At 40.1% G+C, this 18,930-nt stretch overlaps 1 protein-coding gene across 16 annotated transcripts in view; it reads right to left on the bottom strand.

Moving 5' to 3' along the window:
- The window catches only part of NUMB (NUMB endocytic adaptor protein), a 119,038-nt gene that overhangs the window by 29,069 nt on the left and 71,039 nt on the right, over window positions 1–18,930 (bottom strand). For all 16 annotated transcript variants that reach the window (XM_039536645.1, XM_039536636.1, XM_039536639.1 and 13 more), the window contains one exon: window positions 4,500–4,574. In XM_039536645.1, coding sequence (XP_039392579.1) covers window positions 4,500–4,574 — 75 coding nt within the window. The remainder of the gene's footprint in view (window positions 1–4,499; window positions 4,575–18,930) is intronic.

Here is an 18,930-nt window from a genome sequence, read left to right as displayed (position 1 = left end):
TGGCACACTATGCCACAATGTCATAGAATTATTCAAGTTAGAGATAATCCAGCTCATCTCTCTGCCAGTGAAAGATTGCAAGCCATCCTGTAGAAAACAATCTAATGGAATAGCAGTAACCAGTGGAGGATATCTCTACCCACAGCAGGGAAAAATCTCATCTCATTCCCCACTGCAGTTTAAGACACCATCTATACCAATGTTCCAATAGTTAAGCCTTTTTATACTAAAGATCTGCATGTTTATACATATCCTGAGAGTCAAACTGATTGTTAAAACACAAAATTCTATATTTAAACAAAACTAAGATTGACACCAGGCAAGCAAAGGCAGGAAACTCAAAAGGGACAAGCACCAATCTTAACCTTGCATTTCCTGACTTCTCCCCACCCGCCCTTCATTCTCAGCCTGTAATTCTTTTCAGATGTAATTATTTCATGTTTACTACACATTTTACTATCTAAACATACATACATTCTTTAAACTTAGAGATGTTCTTACATAAGGTTTATATTAGCAGAGAGGCTCCAAAGAAAGATTTTTTAAAAGCAAAAACTCCTCTACTTGGACGGGACATACTGAATATTAGTTGGGGAACTAATGAATTAATCACACTGTGGTGTACCTAATAAGAAGGGGCTGGATGCTGCTGCCAAGTTGAGTTTAATACAATAGATTTTACTAAGTAACAGCTTTTAAAAGATGCAGCAAAAGCTAAACAGATTCACCAGAAGCGACCTCATTTTTACAGGGATGGTTAATCATTAATTTTGCTCTCAGCAAAGCACTTGTTAAACATGAATTTTTCTTTGAACACCCCAGGAAAAAGTTAATGGAAAGACAACATGCAAAATGTTTTTTAAATAGCACTAAGAGTTAATAGTTTAGAGATAAATAATGTATGTTTTAAAAACAATTAAATTATGTTTCTTTTACCTGCTAAAACAAGAACATATATTAAAAGAAATGCATAATTATTTTTAAAAAATGACAAGTTAGAAACTGGTAGTACACACTAAAGCAACTTAAAACCAAAACAGATATGACATGAGACAAGAAAGTACAGTCTTGTCTTTGTACTGCCTCCTTGCACAGGAGTAACATACAACAGACCTATAAGTTTAAATCCTGCATGAAGTTAATGATTTTGCAATTTGCAATATACATTTCTTTAATTGACAGTAAAGTGGCTTTAAAAATACATATATAGTGTCTGAGTATAACACTAATATATGTGCAATTTAAATCCAACTGGTAATGTAGCCAACCAATAGAAAAGCGCAAGCCCCATTGTTCACATCAAGAAGAATATTAATAAGATGACAAATGGATACAACGACCCCTTAACTACAAATGAGATTGCTGTGCCACTGCATCAAAATAGGACAAAGGGCTTCAAAAAGCAATGAAATTCTAATGTACTCTAAGTGTCTATTCTACCGGGGAGACATTGTAAGTACAATTAGCATCCTGACTCTATTAACTTGCAGTAACAGAATATGCTACAGTTACAGAAATTTCATTGACAAATCTACACAGTGCTCACTTTGAATTTTTTTCTTCAAATTAATTTTTCTAAACTTCCAACAACATCAGAACATGAAAGTACATTTTTAGTTAAGTACCACTCACTCTTAGCTGGCAGGCAACCAATGCAGTAGTACTGCTTTTCTCTTTTTCTGGCTACAGTACATCTTGTTGACTACTCATGGGACGGAGATAGAAATTATAATCATATGTTTAGATGCAGTCTATTTCTGCATCCAAGTGCAGTTTTAAGCAACACTTCAGATTCATTATCTGAGTGCAATCATTTCATAGGCCATGACCTCACCCATGCAAAATTATTCCTGCACTATATTTATACTGGGATCTTTGATGTGACACATTCCTCATGTATTTAAGTTTCAAAATGAAGGAGTTATCAGTCACAAACTAAATGTTTGGCACAGTGCAGATACCAGGGTTAGCAGGGTCTCTCTAGCCACAGACTTTTTTTTTTTAAATACACCTCTACCCCGATATAACGTGACTCGATATAACACGAATTTGGCTATAAAACGGTAAAGCAGTGCTTGGGGAGGAGGGGGCTGCATACTCTGGCGGATCAAAGCAAGTTCGATATAATGCGGTTTCACCTATAACACAGTAAGATTTTTTGGCTCCCAAGGACAGCGTTATATCGAGGTAGAGGTGTAGCTGGAGTGGCTCTTTGAAGCTATTCTACTGCAATTAAAAGTCAGACCTGTGAATTTAGTTGTGCAAGATACACTGGTCAATATGCTACAATCAACTAATAGATGACAACAAAACCCTCTAAAAATCAGGGGATATTTCCCACCCAAAAAATAAGCATAACTACTTGATGAGCTACCAACCAAGCAATTTAAGTTTGGTATATGAATTGGTAATTCAAGCAAGCTAAATCAGATATCTGCTCTTATATGGATTCCAACGAAATAGTATGCACTGTGCTTTAAGAACTTTTAATGGGTACATACTTCACTATCTGTAAGTTTAGCCATACTTAACTGGCTTTTGGGCTTCAGGTTTTTTAAAAACTACCAGAACAGAACACTCCATTCTGCACACAATTCTCCCCCTGGAGAGAGGATAAGTAAAAGAATAAGCTACACAACAGATGTTAGCCATGTCACTTAATATACTAACAGAAGGAGCGTAGACACTACATCAATGAGGGAAGTATAAACCTATATAGAACAGGGTAGGACAAAAATGAACGCAGCTTGATTGTGTGGTCAGTCTATATTTAGATTTTTACGTAGCTAAAAACACAAATCTGATAAAGGACAAAGTGCCTCATTTACTACATCTTCTGTAACCCTGTTTGCAAAAATAGCAACCAATCACTGCTACAATGAATAAGAACAGATGGGGTGTAGCTTTAACCTGCCGCTATAAATTGGCTGGGCCAGAAATTAAAGATTTAAGATGAAGTTTAATCAAAGCACTGAAGTCAGTTCAGAAACTTTATAGCGTAACATGAGGAGGAAAAGGAAATCTAAAACAACCCTCTGTTATGTGTGCTAGCAGAGAAGAAACACAAATGAGAAACCACGTGACTTGCTAAAAATGAAGTCTGGCAGCAGATGCCTTAAATTCGCAAAGGTGCAGCAACACCACCTACTTTAAGTAATTTTGCTGCACCACTGAACAGAAGCTCCATGAACTGCTTCACTGAAGAGCTTACACGGCGAAGATGTGCAGGGGAAATGATAAAAGGGACTGGAGTCCTGTATCCATCAGTTAGCATTATTCCTGTGGTGAATTTTAATTTCCCTCCTAACCTTCAAGATTGGGGCAGGGAGATAGCTCAGTGCTTTGAGCATTGGCCTGCTAAACCCAGGGTTGAGAGTTCAATCCTTGAGGGGGCCACTTAGGGATCTGGGGCAAAAATCTGTCTGGAGATTGGTCTTGCTTTGAGCAGGGAGTTGGACTAGATCTCCTGAGGTCCCTTCCTACCCAGATATGATATATGATTATATGATTTTTGGAGCCTGATTCCTTGATAACAAACCGACTAACTGGACTTCATTACTTTCATAGGATTTTGTGGCAACAGCACTACAGCATACAGATGACACAATCTCCGGGTATGTCTACACTACCCACCGGATCGTCTAAACTAGCCGCGATAAATTGATCCCTGAGTGCTCTCCCATCGACTCCTGTACTCTACTGCCACGAGAGGTGCAGGTGGAGTCGACAGGGGAGCAGCAGCAGTCAACTCACCGCAGTGAAGACACCACGGTGAGTAGGTCTAAGTACGTTGACTTAAGCTATGTAGTTCACGTAGCTGAAGTTGCGTAACTTAGATCGATTCCCCCCCCAGTGTAGACCAGGCCTCCTAAAGTGAGATGCAGGAGTAGAAAGCATTTGAACAAGTGCTGTTCACAGGAGCAAATGTTTATAGAAGCCAAACTAAGAGCAGCTCACCATACTGATATCACAACCAGGTAATCTTTTAGGCCATTTTGAGCAGATCCAAGCTTGGCATGCATGAAGTAATGCTACTAGTCTATTTTGCATAGGAAAGAGGAGCCCAAATCAAGCAGTAGTGCTGTGTGTAATAAAGAGTGGATTAAGTCCCCTGTTTAAGGGGTGTAATAGTACTGGCAGACTCCAAAGGGAGAGGCCATTCTTCATATCTAATCAATACAGTAAAATACAATCTTTCACAGACAACAATTCAGTATGGGTCACTGTTGTCTCCATTTTTCTTTATCTAACCCTTGTTTGAAAATATCTACTAGCTACTACAACTAGGAAGAATAAACTTAACTCTCTCCCTTCCCACTCCCAGATTAACATGTGCCTCTATAATCATATGCAATGGGTCTTGTAAATGATTCAACTTTTTCTTACATAAGGTGAAAAGTGCACAACTTGAAACTGGAATGCTATTGCAGAATCAGCAACATCTTGGCATAACATTCACAGCACATGAGCCAACATTTTGATGAAACGGATATACATACAGCTTTCAATCTCTTCACAGCATCTTCACAGACATGCATTCCTCTGGATTCATCCACTTCCACATGACCCAAGTACTGCAAGGAAAGAGAAAAAAGTTAGACTTCATGGCAGCCCTTCTGAATACTTACATGCTTACAAAAAGCCACTCACCTCCAACCCATACCAATCTAGATGAGATGCTTGACAGAAAAAAAAAATACTGGGTGAGCTGAGACTCAGATTTGCATTCCTACTGTATACAGCACAGGAATTAGTGATCAGGTGCATAAGTGGCTCTCTGTGTCACTCAGGCCTATACTGGATAGCACTTTTAAGATGACCCAGCACCAAGAAGGCAAACATTTACTAACTTCAAACCATCTCAGAAAGACACTTGCACTCTGGTAAAGAGTCCTACCCCTTATGTTCTTCCTACTAGCGATTAGAGTACTTTAAGACCTCGTACTGCCATTGCAACATAATTAAAATGTTCAGAGATAGCACCCAATATGAGATGAGGCTTAAGTTTACTTCAATAACCAAAAGTAAAAGTCTTAACCAGCAAAGAATGTGGGAATGCTGTATGATACTGTTAACACAGGTTACCATATCTTTTACTTCAGCAATCCATTCCCACCATTTAATATTTTATTGCAAGGTATCTTTAAAACTTTCAGTTGTAGAATTTTTTGCATAACACAAGATAGAAGTCAGCCATTGAGCTACACAATCAGAAATTGAGGAGTTTACCATTTCACAGGGCATTAAGAAATGAAAGACATAATACATTCAACTCGGAGGAAATTTTATATTTAAAAACTAAATACTTTAAAATTTGTTAAACTGGACATTAGAATTATTTTAATCTAGTACTACAAGCTCCTCAAGATTTCTCCTTGCCGAAATACCACGCTCTAGATGTTGTGAAACTATTAAAGATTTAACTTTGGGTCACTCTAAACAGTGTTGTCAACTCATGACATTTGGTGTTTTTAAAGCCCCAGCTCCTGAAGGCATCTGATTAGGCAGGAATCTCAGCTTTCATTAAAAAAAAAAGTTATTAATCCTTATGGTTGAGGAGAATGTGGGAAAATGAATGAAAAATGCAACCCAAGAAATTCAAAAGCCAGAAGACAAAATACATTTTTTTAAAATCTAGTTTTTATGCCAATCCCACACCCAACTTGAGATTTTTGATCGAGGCTGTGTCTCCACTAGTAACTTATTGTCGATATAACTATGTTGCTCAGGGATGTGGAAAATCCATATCCCTAAGTGACAGTCATACCAATCTAACCCCCAGTACAGATGGTGCTACGTCAACAGAAGTGCTTCTCTCGTCGACATAGCTACTGCCTCTCAGGAAGGTGGATTACCTACACCAACAAGAGAAGCTCTCGTCAGCATAAGTAACGTCTTCACTGACGCACTACAGCAGTGCAGCTGTGTCACTACAACCTTTTAAGTATAGACAATCCCTTACAGACGGCAATACTACAATTATGCTCCTCACTTGGCCTTTGTGGAAACTTATCCAAGAAGGGAGAAGTACCCTGCATTCATAAAACTCCCTAACTAGAACAGGAAGTGTAATTACTTAAATATGATTATATTTCTTTAAAATGCATTCAAATAGCAATTACAATACATTTTTAGTAGTTATAAATACATGCTTCCAGGCACAGTTTTGTATTGCAGCTATATACAGACTGAGCTTCCAACTTAATCATGACTTGTATGACAATAGTAAAAATGCCTGAGCCCTTCTATGCTTTGCTTTCATGTTTTCTACCACTGGTGGAGCTGCAACAATGGAGAATTATGATCTGAATTTTGTAATCTGACTGACCAAACTGTGTTAAAAATAGGTTAGGGCGTAATCAATCTTCATAAGCAAGATTAGAAACTATTTCAGTTCTATGTAGAAGTCAGCATAGCCAGGATCAAAAGTATGCCAACATGGTATCAGCATTGTGTTAGTAAAACCACATCACATATCCATGGATTTTGGCCAATATATTATTTCCAAGAAAATGTCCAAGCTGCACTTATGGATACAGAATAGTTCAAAAAAATCTTGGAACTATTTGTGCATCTCATTTACACTAGTGTAGGCAGAATGTTTCCGTCTACATAGATCCAGCTAATTCAGTCCCTGTACTTGGCAACTTGCCCCTTGCTCAAAAAGAAGTTCAGTAGGATAAACATTGCCTCATGTCCCACTACAAAAGAGACAGCCATTTTCCAAAATGTTGCCAAACCTCTCCTTGAGAAGTCACATGTTCTGATTTTCACCAGCTCTGTTGCTGCTGTTTTGAACATGAGTTTCAGCAGCAGTTTTCAACAGCACTTTCACATCAATGAATGGGACATTATTACATATCAACTGCATCTGCCCACTCCACAAGAGCACAATCCAGACTTCATTCGACATCAGTCATCAATGAATTATAAAAAAGAGAAATCACACAGCTGTGCCTTCCCCCAAATGTACTGGGGAAGAGACAGAGAATGCACTTTTTCGTACACTTGAACTTTGAGATCCTTGGACGAAAGACACAAAGTATATTATTTTCATCCTATCATTTTGACAGAAGCCAAAAGATAGCAGCTATTGACTTCAACGATGAATGTTACAAGTGAAATTAAAAAAAAAACATTTCTGCAGTCTTTGTTGTGCTCTACAGAACAAGATTTTTAAAAGAATCTGTCTACAAAGAACTTTCAACAACGTAGCTATTGTCTTCTTAGCTCAGCCTTGAAGAAAACAGTTTCCAACTGAACAGTAGCAGCTGGTTCTCTCCATTCATTCATCTTTAGAAACCTTATTTCCAACTCTTAAAATGTGGCTTTCACCTCCAGCTCAGAGGAGAGGCATACGACTCCCATATTTAACCAATGCTAAAAACTACTTTACATATCACCTGATTTAGGCTATCATAAGGCTTCAATTTTGCTTCCAGAAACTTGGAAGGTACACCTTTACAATTCCCAGCATATTTTTTATTTAGAGAGAGAGAGAGAACTGAAAAACAAAGTTTACCTTCCTGTCTGATCTTACATTTGAAATGTTAACAGAAATGGCCAGAAACACCTACTAATGAAGCAACAATTATGGTTCTGTAGACCTGTATTTCACATTCTGATGAAACAAACCAATTAGGTTCAGACAGGGGTTCTCAAACTGGGGGATGGGACCCCTCAGGGGGTCACAAGATTATTACATGGGGTGTCGCAAGCTCTCAGCCTCCATCTCAAACCCTGCTTTGCCTCCAGCATTTATAATGGTGTTAAATATATAAAAGTGTTTTCATTTTATAAGTGTGGGGGGGGGGAGATGTTCGCACTCAGAGGCTTGCTATGTGAAAGGGGTCACCAGTACAAAAGTTTGAGAACCACTGGGTTAAGACATGGTCTGTTCCCTAAAATTTATGATGGAAAGTTAATCTACAGAGTTCAGCATTGTGGGTGAAAGGCAACAGAATTCACTGAAGTTCTGTTGGCACTGCAGCAATATATTGTGTTAGAACCAACTAAATTCAGGGGGCCACACAAGAGTTTACAAAACTGGAAGAAGCCCAATAGTCCTCTGCACAATCTTTCATTGTCCCTAAAAATGACCATTCTGGGAAACACTCAAAGGAGGGAGAAACATTCAGTTTAGATTGTCAAGTCCTTTGGCAGAGACTTGTTCTTCGTTACACAGCACAATAGGACTGCATGGTATTTTACAGACATACAATGTTCCATTGACATTAAAAGCCTTCAGGAACTCAAATACAGTGTTGGTGGCAAAAGCTTAATGTGCTTTTGTACAAAACAGGTACATGTCTTCTTCATACCAAAGTCTACACAGAGTGAAAGATTTTTTTGATAGACAGAGAAGCAGCAAATTCATTGGTGAAAGGCAGTCATTGATACAAGGATCACAGCATCTGTAACCTCGCTGCAAAAACCTGGATTTTTTTCCAGTAGTAGGTAAATAGTAAGAACACAGTATTAAACATATTTCCATTTAGCTTCCAGGGCAACCAAAACCAGGAATGAATGATACCACACTATCACCAACTTGCAGCCTTAAGATGTTCGACAGATTTCACTTTTACACCAGGATTTCACCCACAATGCCTTTATAGGAAGCTAAAATCCCTGTAGACAGAGCCCAGTTCAAACAGGATGTTGTGTATAATACAGGTTCCTAAGATGATACCGTGACGGGTTAGATCACAAAAACCCCCTTGGGAACTGTCACTTTATGTGCTGAGACTACCTCTAAGCTCATTTTCCAGGCATCTTGGGACTTCAGAACCCTGCCTGGTTGTGCCAGACATGCTAGCCTGCTACAAACAGACCCAGGTCTGAACTACGTCCCCCAAAAGCTGCAGGCTTAACTGAAAACAGATTAAGAAGTGCTCCTGTCTCCAGCACTCAGATACCCAACTCTCAATGGGGTCCAAACCCCAAATAAATCCATTTTACCTTGTATAACGCTTATACGGGGTAAACTCAAATTGTTGACCTTCTATAACACTAATAGAGAGATATGCACAACTGTTTCCCGCCCCCCCAGGTATTAATATATACTCTGGGTTAATTAGTATCCATTTATTCAGGTCTGAATATTGGTGACATCACAGCAGAATTTTTGGAAGCCTTCACAATTCATCACTAATTTCCACCACTCAATAGATGACCTTCCAGTGATCTGCCAAACACCATCAATCCATCTCCTGGCTGTTTGTCCCATTCTGCCATGACCCTCAACCTTGAGAAAGTAATGGAAAGAATAGTGATTCCATTCTCTACACCTAGTATGACCAAAGTATACACAGTTTGAGTCTGTCAATTTCCAACATCAACTACTTCCCTCCAATAATATTTCCTTGTCTTTTTTCCCACATCTAGAATATATGCAAGTCTTCACCAGCACCACACTTCAAAAACTTCAATTTTCTTTTTGTCAGCATTGCCGTCCCACGATTCCCATCCATAAATCACTAAGGGAAAGTCACAGGTTTGTAGATTGAGATGCCATTGTTTTTCCACACTTTAAGGAAAGCTATAGCTGAGTGAGTCCGCCCTAGTTTTCTAGTTTCTGAATTCTTTGGAACAGTCTCCTTGATTGGCTATACATGATCTTGGATTATTAAAAATTAATTACTGCCTCTACAGCTTGTCCATTAATTGTGATGTCTGCTTGCATCCTGTTTTTGTTAGTCGGGTCAACACGCATGCATTCTCTTTTCAGTCATATTCAGGAATAGTCCATATTCCTCACTAACTGTTTTTACACAGACTCCCATATTTGTTGCATTGCATTGGTGGTTGTAGAAAAGAGCATCGTTTCATCATGTTATCTGAGGTCAGTTAAGATACGTTCATCAACGGATATCCCAGTTCCTTCCACTCTGTCAAAACCTTTGAAGACTTGTCTCATAATAAATTCTGTGTCTATGGTAAAGGCGCCTGAAACAAAATCCACCCTTGTCTCTCATACAGCCCAGTGCAAAACCACTCACTGTGACCACTGCCATTCTCACCATGATCTCTTGGTGGTAGTGACTTCCAATATGAGGCTTTAAATCCTCATGTCTGCCAGCACCCTACAGAGATGCTTGTTTGTGTCAGACAGTATTACACTTTAAAGTAGTCAACGAAGCACATGATGAATGGGTGATTGTACTCTACGTTCTTCAGTGATTTGACTAGGGCTGTCAAACAGTTAAAAAAATAATTGCAATTAATCACGAGATTAAATAGTCGCAATTAATCGCACCAACAATAGAATACCATTTATTTAAATATTTGTGGATATTTTTCTACATTTTCAAATATATTGATTTCAGTTACAACAAGAATACAAAGTGTATGCTGCTCACTTTATATTTTTGATTATAAATATTTGCACTATGAAAAAAAAGGTGGCCCAACAGGTCGCACCTTGCTGCACTCCCCGTGTCCTCCTTTGGATCCAGGGAACATCCCCTCTTAGACCATTGCTTTTTGTGCTTCTTCCTTGGCACCGGTGAAGGGGAACAGTGCAGAAAGATACATGCCACCAGAGGAGAACTCCGCACAGATGCCGAGGCTGACTGGTTTGGCTCCGATGTTGGTCTGAGTGCAGCTTCCATCAGGATGAAGCTTAGTCTAGCCTCTGTGTCCTTTTTCCAAATGAGACTTGAACTGGTGGCAGATCTGGCAACATCACATGAGCTTCCCCCAGACAGAAGGAATGCGGGTCACTCACCAGCATGGGCTTGCCATAGGAGAGACAGAGTTTGAAGCCTGGAGACCAGGGCATGCCTGGCCCCAGGGGAAGAGGATGTCTCTCTAAACAAACGTGAGGGTCTAACTATTTACACTACTACCAAAAGAAAAACTGAAGGGAATGAAACTTGGAAAGAAAGCAAGAACAACAAGAACTGCTGATAAACGTCTTGCCGAGGCAAGATAAGCTGTTTTTACAGGTAGTAAGAAGGAACAGAGTGTGTTAGGCTGCCCAGGCCCCTTATAAGGGCACATGAGCGCACAGCAACAGAGGGTGCTAGAGCCGGCCCAATGGATATCACTGAGAAAAATCTCTCTGGCGACTGTGCACACATCGTGCACGCCCCTAACATGGAAAGGAAAATGAACAAGCACTTGAAGAACAGATCAGTTTCACTTGGGAAGTCCAACATCTAGGAAGGTAAAAATAATTTGGGTGTAGAGAAGAAAACCACCAAGTCCTTATAAGATCTTATAAACTCTGCATGCTCCCAAGCACTTGACTTATGTGACATTCTGACATACCTAATTCAGCATAGGCTAACTTTAAAATATGATTTTCAACATATCAAGTGTTGCCAGCTCTCAAAATTTTATCGTGAGTTTCTATTCAGGTTTTTTTCTTCCCTTAAAGCCCTCAGCTCCTGGAATCTTGTGATGAGGCAAGAGTCTCAGCTTTCATTTAAGAAAGTAAGTTTCTAGCTCTCCTGGTTACAGAGAAAGGCTTGAAAGCATGACTCCAGGATAAGCTAAAGGCTCAAAACCAAAAGGCCAATATAAAAAGAACCTCGGTTTTAAAAAGTAATGATTTTGGGGGGCCTGAACTCATGACTTTTGATGTTCGTGATACTTGATCTCATTCTGTGCACTAAAAAAGGAAATGACCTTTCATATAAACTCTCCATTTAAAATCTCAAATAAGGAGAAAACAGGAAGAGGTTTAAAATGGAAGTTGAAAGGAACACAGGAACATGAGGATAGTGGCTGATTTGCTACTGATGTCAAGCCCACTGGGGCCATATAAGTAAGGCTATGATTTAATCATGGGTATTTTTAGTAAAAGTCATGGACAGGTCACAGACTGAGTTTTTATTTCTTGCTTGTGACCTGTCCATGACTTATACCATAAATAAGCGACTGAATTTTAGGGTGGATGCGGGGGGTGGGGGGGAGGAGAATTCCAGTGGGCCAGTGGTTGCCAGGGGGAGCCCTGCGGGGTCAGCAACTGCCCTGGGACCGCTGCTCGCGCAGTCCCCAAGGCCAGAAACCCATGGCTGCCAGAGCAGCGGCTGCAGAACTATTCCAACCGTGGCCAGTGTGGCTGTACCTTAACCCCCTGACCCAGGCTCAGCCCAGAGCCCCCTCCCACACTGCAAACCCCTCTGCCCCAGCCCAGAGCCCACACCCGCTCCTGAACCCCAATCCTTCCTTCATTCCTCCCTCCCTGTTTTAGGGATCACTGAGCATAAAACAATAAAATTTCATCTCAGTCTCCCCCTAAATTGAGGGCTAGTTAAAAAGCTAAAGAAAAAAAATTTACTCTGAAAATTCTGATATATTAATGATACAAATGTAATTAGAAAATGTGTAAGTTGTCATCAACACTATGTGGAAAATCAAATATTGATGGAAAGCCTAAGTCATTTGACACTAGCAGTATAGGATCCAATGTCAGAATGTAAATCCATTCTGCTCTCACTTTTATACAAAAGTTGCACAAGTTTTGCACGTTTTTTTCACTTGGACCTTGCTGGTGAATATATCCTGTATTCCATTTGAAGACTCTAGAATCTGAACACTTCCCTATGATTGCTCTTGGAGTAAGAGCAACCAAAAGCCTTCTTAGGTGTGTTAAAATCAGAAACGAGTCTCACCACAGAAAAGGATATAGTAAAAACGATGGATTAAACCCAGATATATCAGGCTGCTGAGCATTCTAGATTTACAAGTAGGAAATCACTTATTACTGTCCTGTTTGACACATGCAATTGGATAAAAGCACTAAGAACTTGTAAAAATCTGATATGTTTAGTTATGTAGGGAGGGAAATGACCTAATTTTTCTGATATAAATTTCACAGACAAGTTACTCCAAAGTGCACTTGTATGAATAAAAACTACTTACCCAGAAAGACCTTAGAAAAGGCGTTTCAGAAAGAGGGAAAAAAGCCATAATGTTGAATACTTTAGTCATTGAAACAGAAAACAGCTGCAAATCCTGTGAGGTAACGTCTGCAGCATGAAAGCCTGTTTTTAAATGTGCATATGTAAATTAATTTCACATTTTGTAACGGATCTAAGTTTATGGAGTATGTATACAAGAATACATTTGATCAATTCTATCACTAAATTAGAGGTTTGGTTTTTTTGTTTTTTTTTTTAAACTACTACACTTCTACATTTTAAATTAATGAGAAGTGAGTCACACGTGAAGTGAGTTTGTCTCTCCCTGGTACACTGCATATGTCTGGCAGTTTTTTCTCTGCTCAAAGGTTAGCTTCACTGTTGCAACATAGCACTCCTATTGTACCTTTCCCATTTCCTTTCCCCTCCTACAGGACAGCCATCTCTATAGGGGAAAGTTTTGCACACCTTGGCACAGACTTCCAACAGCTGAAACAGCATGTGGATTTAGTATTAAGAAACTTTAAAGAGGTCTACGAATCAAATGACTATTCCATTCCAAAAAATATTAATAGCATGTAAAGGTTGTGTGTCTAAGGAGATAGTCTGAAAGTCACGTTTGTCTGAACATCTGGCACAATGGAGCCTTGATCCCTGACTAGAGGAGGTAGACCTTCCTGTATTATAATATACTCAGTTAATTATAACACTTAAGTGTACAAAGTAAACAAGTTGAAAGTCAACCTTTCAATTTTAATAATCTTGACAGTACTGTGCTCAGTTACTCTGTCCACTACCATAATACCACTCATGCACCCACCCTCCCCCCAGGGGCCTTTAATTTGGGAACAGAGGTCACACTGACAACATGTCCTTCTGAACAGGAAGGACTACCTTGCCCTCAGTGGACAGCCACCCCAAGCACATGCCCCATGCTCTCTTGGGCCCAATGTGGAGCTATAATAATTATAACTTTTTTGGTCGATTTTCCTTGAACATTCCACCAGAGCCAGAGGTAGAAAGGAACAGGTCCACAGAATTGAGACTCTCTAATAGTTCCATTACCTGCTGAAGGAGATAGCTTTACAGATTCGTATGAACAAATTTTGCAGATGGGCCTACTGGGTTACTAAAATGCAAAGATGATCACAGAACTGGAAGGGACCTCGAAAAGGTCATCTAGACCAGTCCCCCGCACTCAAGGCAGAACTAAGTATTATCTAGACCATCCCTGACAGGTGTTTGTCTAACCTGCTCTTATATGGAGAAAGGATATTTTTCTTATCTCTTCCTCCAAAAATATTTCTAGCCTTGTTCATAAAAGCATATATATACACACTATGAGCATAAAAACAACTGAGTATTCAAATCCATTTCCAAAAACAAATACACGCAAAAAGGTAATAGATTAGTACTTTCAATGGAATTCACTTTTATATTCATCTCTGGATCTAAAGCCACTCCAATCAATAGTGTGAATATCCCTACAGTTTTAATTGTTACAGTCCCAAATGAGCAGATCCAGAGTCTTGAGATAATATCTTCTTAAAACATTTATGTTTGCCGCTTAAGATTGTTTCTGGAAGAACATATAATTAATGCTGCTCTTCAACCCCATTGTCACTTATAGCCCTACCCAAATCCTTGCCCTTAACTATGTTCCCTACCACTGTGCTTATAAGTAAGGTTATGATTTAATCACGGGTATTTTTAGTAAAGGTCATGGACAGAAACAAACAAGAAACAAACAAACAAACAAAAATCACACCCGTGACCTGTCCATGACTTATACCAGAAGTTCTCAAACTGTGGTCCGCGGATCACCAGTGGTCTGCGAGCTCCATTCAGGTGGTCCACGGATAGTTCCTTCTAAGGTGCCTGCCTGTGTGGCTGCACACTAGAGAATGAAGGGCCACCCACCTAATTAGTGGAGCCACGCAAGCATGGCTCTACTAACCAGGTGCCTGGACCCAGGAGAAGATGCACATGTAAGGTGAGGTGGTGGCCATGGAGGGGTGGTGGTGGTGGGGGGAGAATAAGGGGTAGGCGGGAGGGAGCAGTGGGGTGAGAAGAGGGGTGGGAGGAGTTTGGAACGTGTAGGGCTGTGGTGGCCAGAGAAAGAGGTGATTTTTCCCCAGGCCAGGGCTGCGGCTGTCAAGGAGAGACGGCCCTCCTTCCCCGCCTCAACTCTGTGGCTGCTGTGGCAGGGGAAGATTCACCCACTGCAGCAGCCCCCAAGCTGGAGGGAGGTGAGGAGAGACCCCCCCCCTCCTTCCAAGACCCAGCTCGGGGGCTGCGGGGCACATCCATCACATTAGAAAGGTAAGACTACTGATATTAAAAGATGAGTTGTGCGCTTTTATTTGTAGAACAAAAAAAAAATGTATTCTTAAGGGTTTTTTTATATAGCGCTTTTATCCAAAGCGCCTTACAACAGTTAGCTAACGGCACAAACAACATTTGGAAAGATCCTCAGCAATTTTCAAGTGGTCCGCAAAAAAAAGTTTGAGAACCACTGACTTATGCCATAAAGAGATGGGAGGGGGACACAGGGGACCCAGCTGCCGCGGGGTTGAGGGGGGTGGGGGTGGGCCTCAGCCACTGCCGCTCCGGCTGCTGCCAAGGGGAGGAGCCCTGGACAGCCCTCTGCTGCTCCATCCACCCTGGGACCGCTGCCAGGAGCCACTGAGCTCAGGCTGCTCCCACCGCCCCCGGGACCGCTGCTCAGGCAGTCCCCAGGGCCAGACTCATTGGTTGCTGCTCGGGCAGTCCACAGGGCCATCTGCCAGGGGCCACCAGAGCAGCAGTTGGTATGGCTGGCTGCAGGACTGCCCGAGCGGCCACCTGAGTGGCTGGCACCACGGACAGCTGCTTGGGGTACTGCAGAAATCACGGAGCCCTACTTATAAGTGTGGAAACTTATACATGCAGATAGGAGATAATATGTCAATACTGAAGACTATACCTGTGATTATAAATATTACAAATCTGGGTGACTGGGCAACAAAATGGCAGATGGAATTCAATATTGATAAATACAAAGTAATGCATATTGGAAAACAATCCCAACCATACACAAAAATGATGGTGTCTAAATTAGCTGTTACCACTCAAGAAAGAGAGCTTGGCATCATTGTGGATAGTCAAAAAAGCTAACAAATTTTGGGAATCATTAGGAAACGGATAAATAAGACAGAAAATATATTGCCTCTACATAAATCTATAGTATGCCCACATCTTGAATACTGTGTGCAGATCTGGTTGCCCCGACTCAAAAAAGATGTTTTGGAACTGGAAAAGATACAGAAAAAGGCAACCAAAATTATTAGGGGTATGGAACAGCTTCCATATGAGGAGAGATTTACAAGACTGGGACTTTTCAGCTTGAACAAGACAACTAATGGGGGGATATGACAGAGGTCTATAAAATCATGACTGGTGTCGAGAAAGTAAATAACGAAGTGTTATTTGTTCCTTCATGTAACACAAAAACTAGGGATCACCAAATGAAATTAATAGGCAGCAGGTTTAAAACAAACAAAAGGAAGTATTTCTTCACACAACACAAGTCAACCTGTGGAACTCTTTGCCAGAAGATGTTGTGAAGGCCAAGACTATAACAGGTTTTAAAAAAGAACTAGATCCATTCATGGAGGATAGGTCCATCAATGGCTATTAGCCAGAATTGGCAGGGATGCAAAACTAAGCTATGAAGTGTCCCTAGGCTCTGTTTGCCAGAAGCTGGGAATGGATCACTTGATGATTACCTGTTCTGTTCATTCCCTCTGAAGCACCTGGCATTGGCCACAGGATACTGGATTGGATAGACAATTCATCTGACCCAGTATGGCTGTTCTTATGTAAAGTTGCTGGACTGCAGCTCTCACCAATATAATCCATAGAAAGCAACAATGTCAAGTCATTCAACATCCCATCTCCATTCTATTTATCTGTTTCCCTTCTCAGTCTCAAACTGCCTCCTTTCCCCTACCCAAAAGGGCAGAGATAGCAATGGTGGGAGCTTTAGTGTAGCTAAGGTGCCAGCTGCCACCAGTCTTTTCTTTACCATCACATTGCCTAGACTTGCTCTGAACAAGGTGAACAGTGATAAAAGCCAACAGCAGCTTTCAGCTTCTGAAATTGCAGAAGTTTTAGGAAAAGAAGACTAGTGTAGTTGCAATTAACTACAGATTTAGGAATTTTAAACCTGACTACAACATTTACAAGAGGGTTCAGAGAAAGCTAATAGTGCTTTTAAATTTTCTGGTTTCAGAGTAGCAGCCGTGTTAGTCTGTATCCACAAAAAGAACAGGAGTACTTGTGGCACCTTAAAGACTAACAAATTAAATAAATTTGTTAGTCTTTAAGGTGCCACAAGTACTCCTGTTCTTTTTAAATTTTCTATTTTCCTCTATGTAGTTCCCCATTCCAGGGCAAAAATGTCTGCAAAGTAAGCAGAACACCACACTAACATTAGGTAAGAAAGCAGAGCCTGATAGCTACATCTCATCCCTCCTCAATCTCTACATTTCATCCCCTTTACAAAGAAATGGTAGACATATAGCAAACACTTTAATTGCTTTTAGTTAGCCTTTATGCTAGCAATAGGCCCATTCCCAAAATAAAGCTCAGTGATATAGGTTAAATAAATTGTTTAGTACTAATATTTTAAAAATACTAAGCTCCATATAGCTTCAAGTTCTAAGTGTATGTTTTACTTCAGCACAGGACATCTTATAGCCTATTGTAACAACATTATATGGATGATTCTCAGCCAATTAGACTAGTAAAATAAGCCTAATCCTTTTAAGACTCTGAATCCATCATCATAATTGTTCAGTAACCTTTTGGGCATCTCAAAACAAAAGCTGATGGCAGACTGAGGTAGCAGTATTGTCTCCACAGCATAAGTACACTTTAACACAAATGCTATCTCTCTCTGCAACATCCACTTATGGGTTATTGAAATGGAAGGTCTTGTTTCTATTTTCACAGTGTATCAGACTGTTGGGATCTCTGGAAAAAAGTCAATTTTAAATGTTTTGTTCTCCACTGATGTTCATCAGGAAGCAGGAACACCCATTTAGATATAAACCCATACACAACAGCATGCTTTCCTGAAGTATAGTGCATTATTGAACAGTCCCCAAGAATTGTCTGACAGGATGCGCTCCTTCAACAGGGCAAGGCTATATTCCTCTAAAGAACAAAATATAGTTCCACCCACCAAACTAACAATTTCAAATTTGGTTTATCTTGTTTGCTCATAATGGCATACTTCCTGCCTGTATCTGTTAAATACTGTTACCATCCACTTTAAATCCCAAAGCTAATAAACTATTTTCCATTACTGCCCATCTCAATGCATAGTGTACTCAGACACAATCAGAGCAATTTGCTACCATCATCAATAGGTCTGGTTAACTTCTGCAATTAGAATTCAACTTCTCATCTTAAATCTGAATTTAAATATGAACTCCATTATACACCAGTGGAGCAAGTAAGCCTGCACAGGGGAACCTACCTGCACAAGAAATATATTTATTCAGTCATTTTTCCAATAGGAACACCAAAAACCGACTCAATTCTACAAGTTAGTTACAGCATAGATCAGGAAAACATGGCTTTGATAAAGCTCCAGCAACAGTACATAATGTAAAGAATCATTTATTTGCTTACCTTTTTACCAGAGGATACTCATTTACAGTTGCATTGTTTTTAATCTTTGGGAACACATGCCCAAAGATAGGTGCATCTTACAATTCTATGAAACAAATATCTGCCACTACAACTGAAGATCCTAACTTGTAGCATAACACTTATGACATGTGAGAAGCTATTCATGCCAGTGCAACATGTAGTGATCACTGAAGCAGTTTCACTTTGAGTTAATCCAGATGCCCAATAGACTAGAAGTTAGGAGACATTCTAGCTTTTATACCTAGCCTCTTACAATATCTTATCAGAACTTTGAATCATGCATATTCTATTTATGACAGCCCCTCCCTTCTAGTCTCAGGCTAAAAACCAGTATTTACATAGAAAAGCTTAACAAATAGCC

Source organism: Mauremys reevesii, linkage group 4, assembly GCF_016161935.1.
Source record: "Mauremys reevesii isolate NIE-2019 linkage group 4, ASM1616193v1, whole genome shotgun sequence".
Classification (NCBI taxonomy): domain Eukaryota; kingdom Metazoa; phylum Chordata; order Testudines; family Geoemydidae; genus Mauremys; species Mauremys reevesii.
This window is presented reverse-complemented; position numbering and strand designations above follow the sequence as displayed.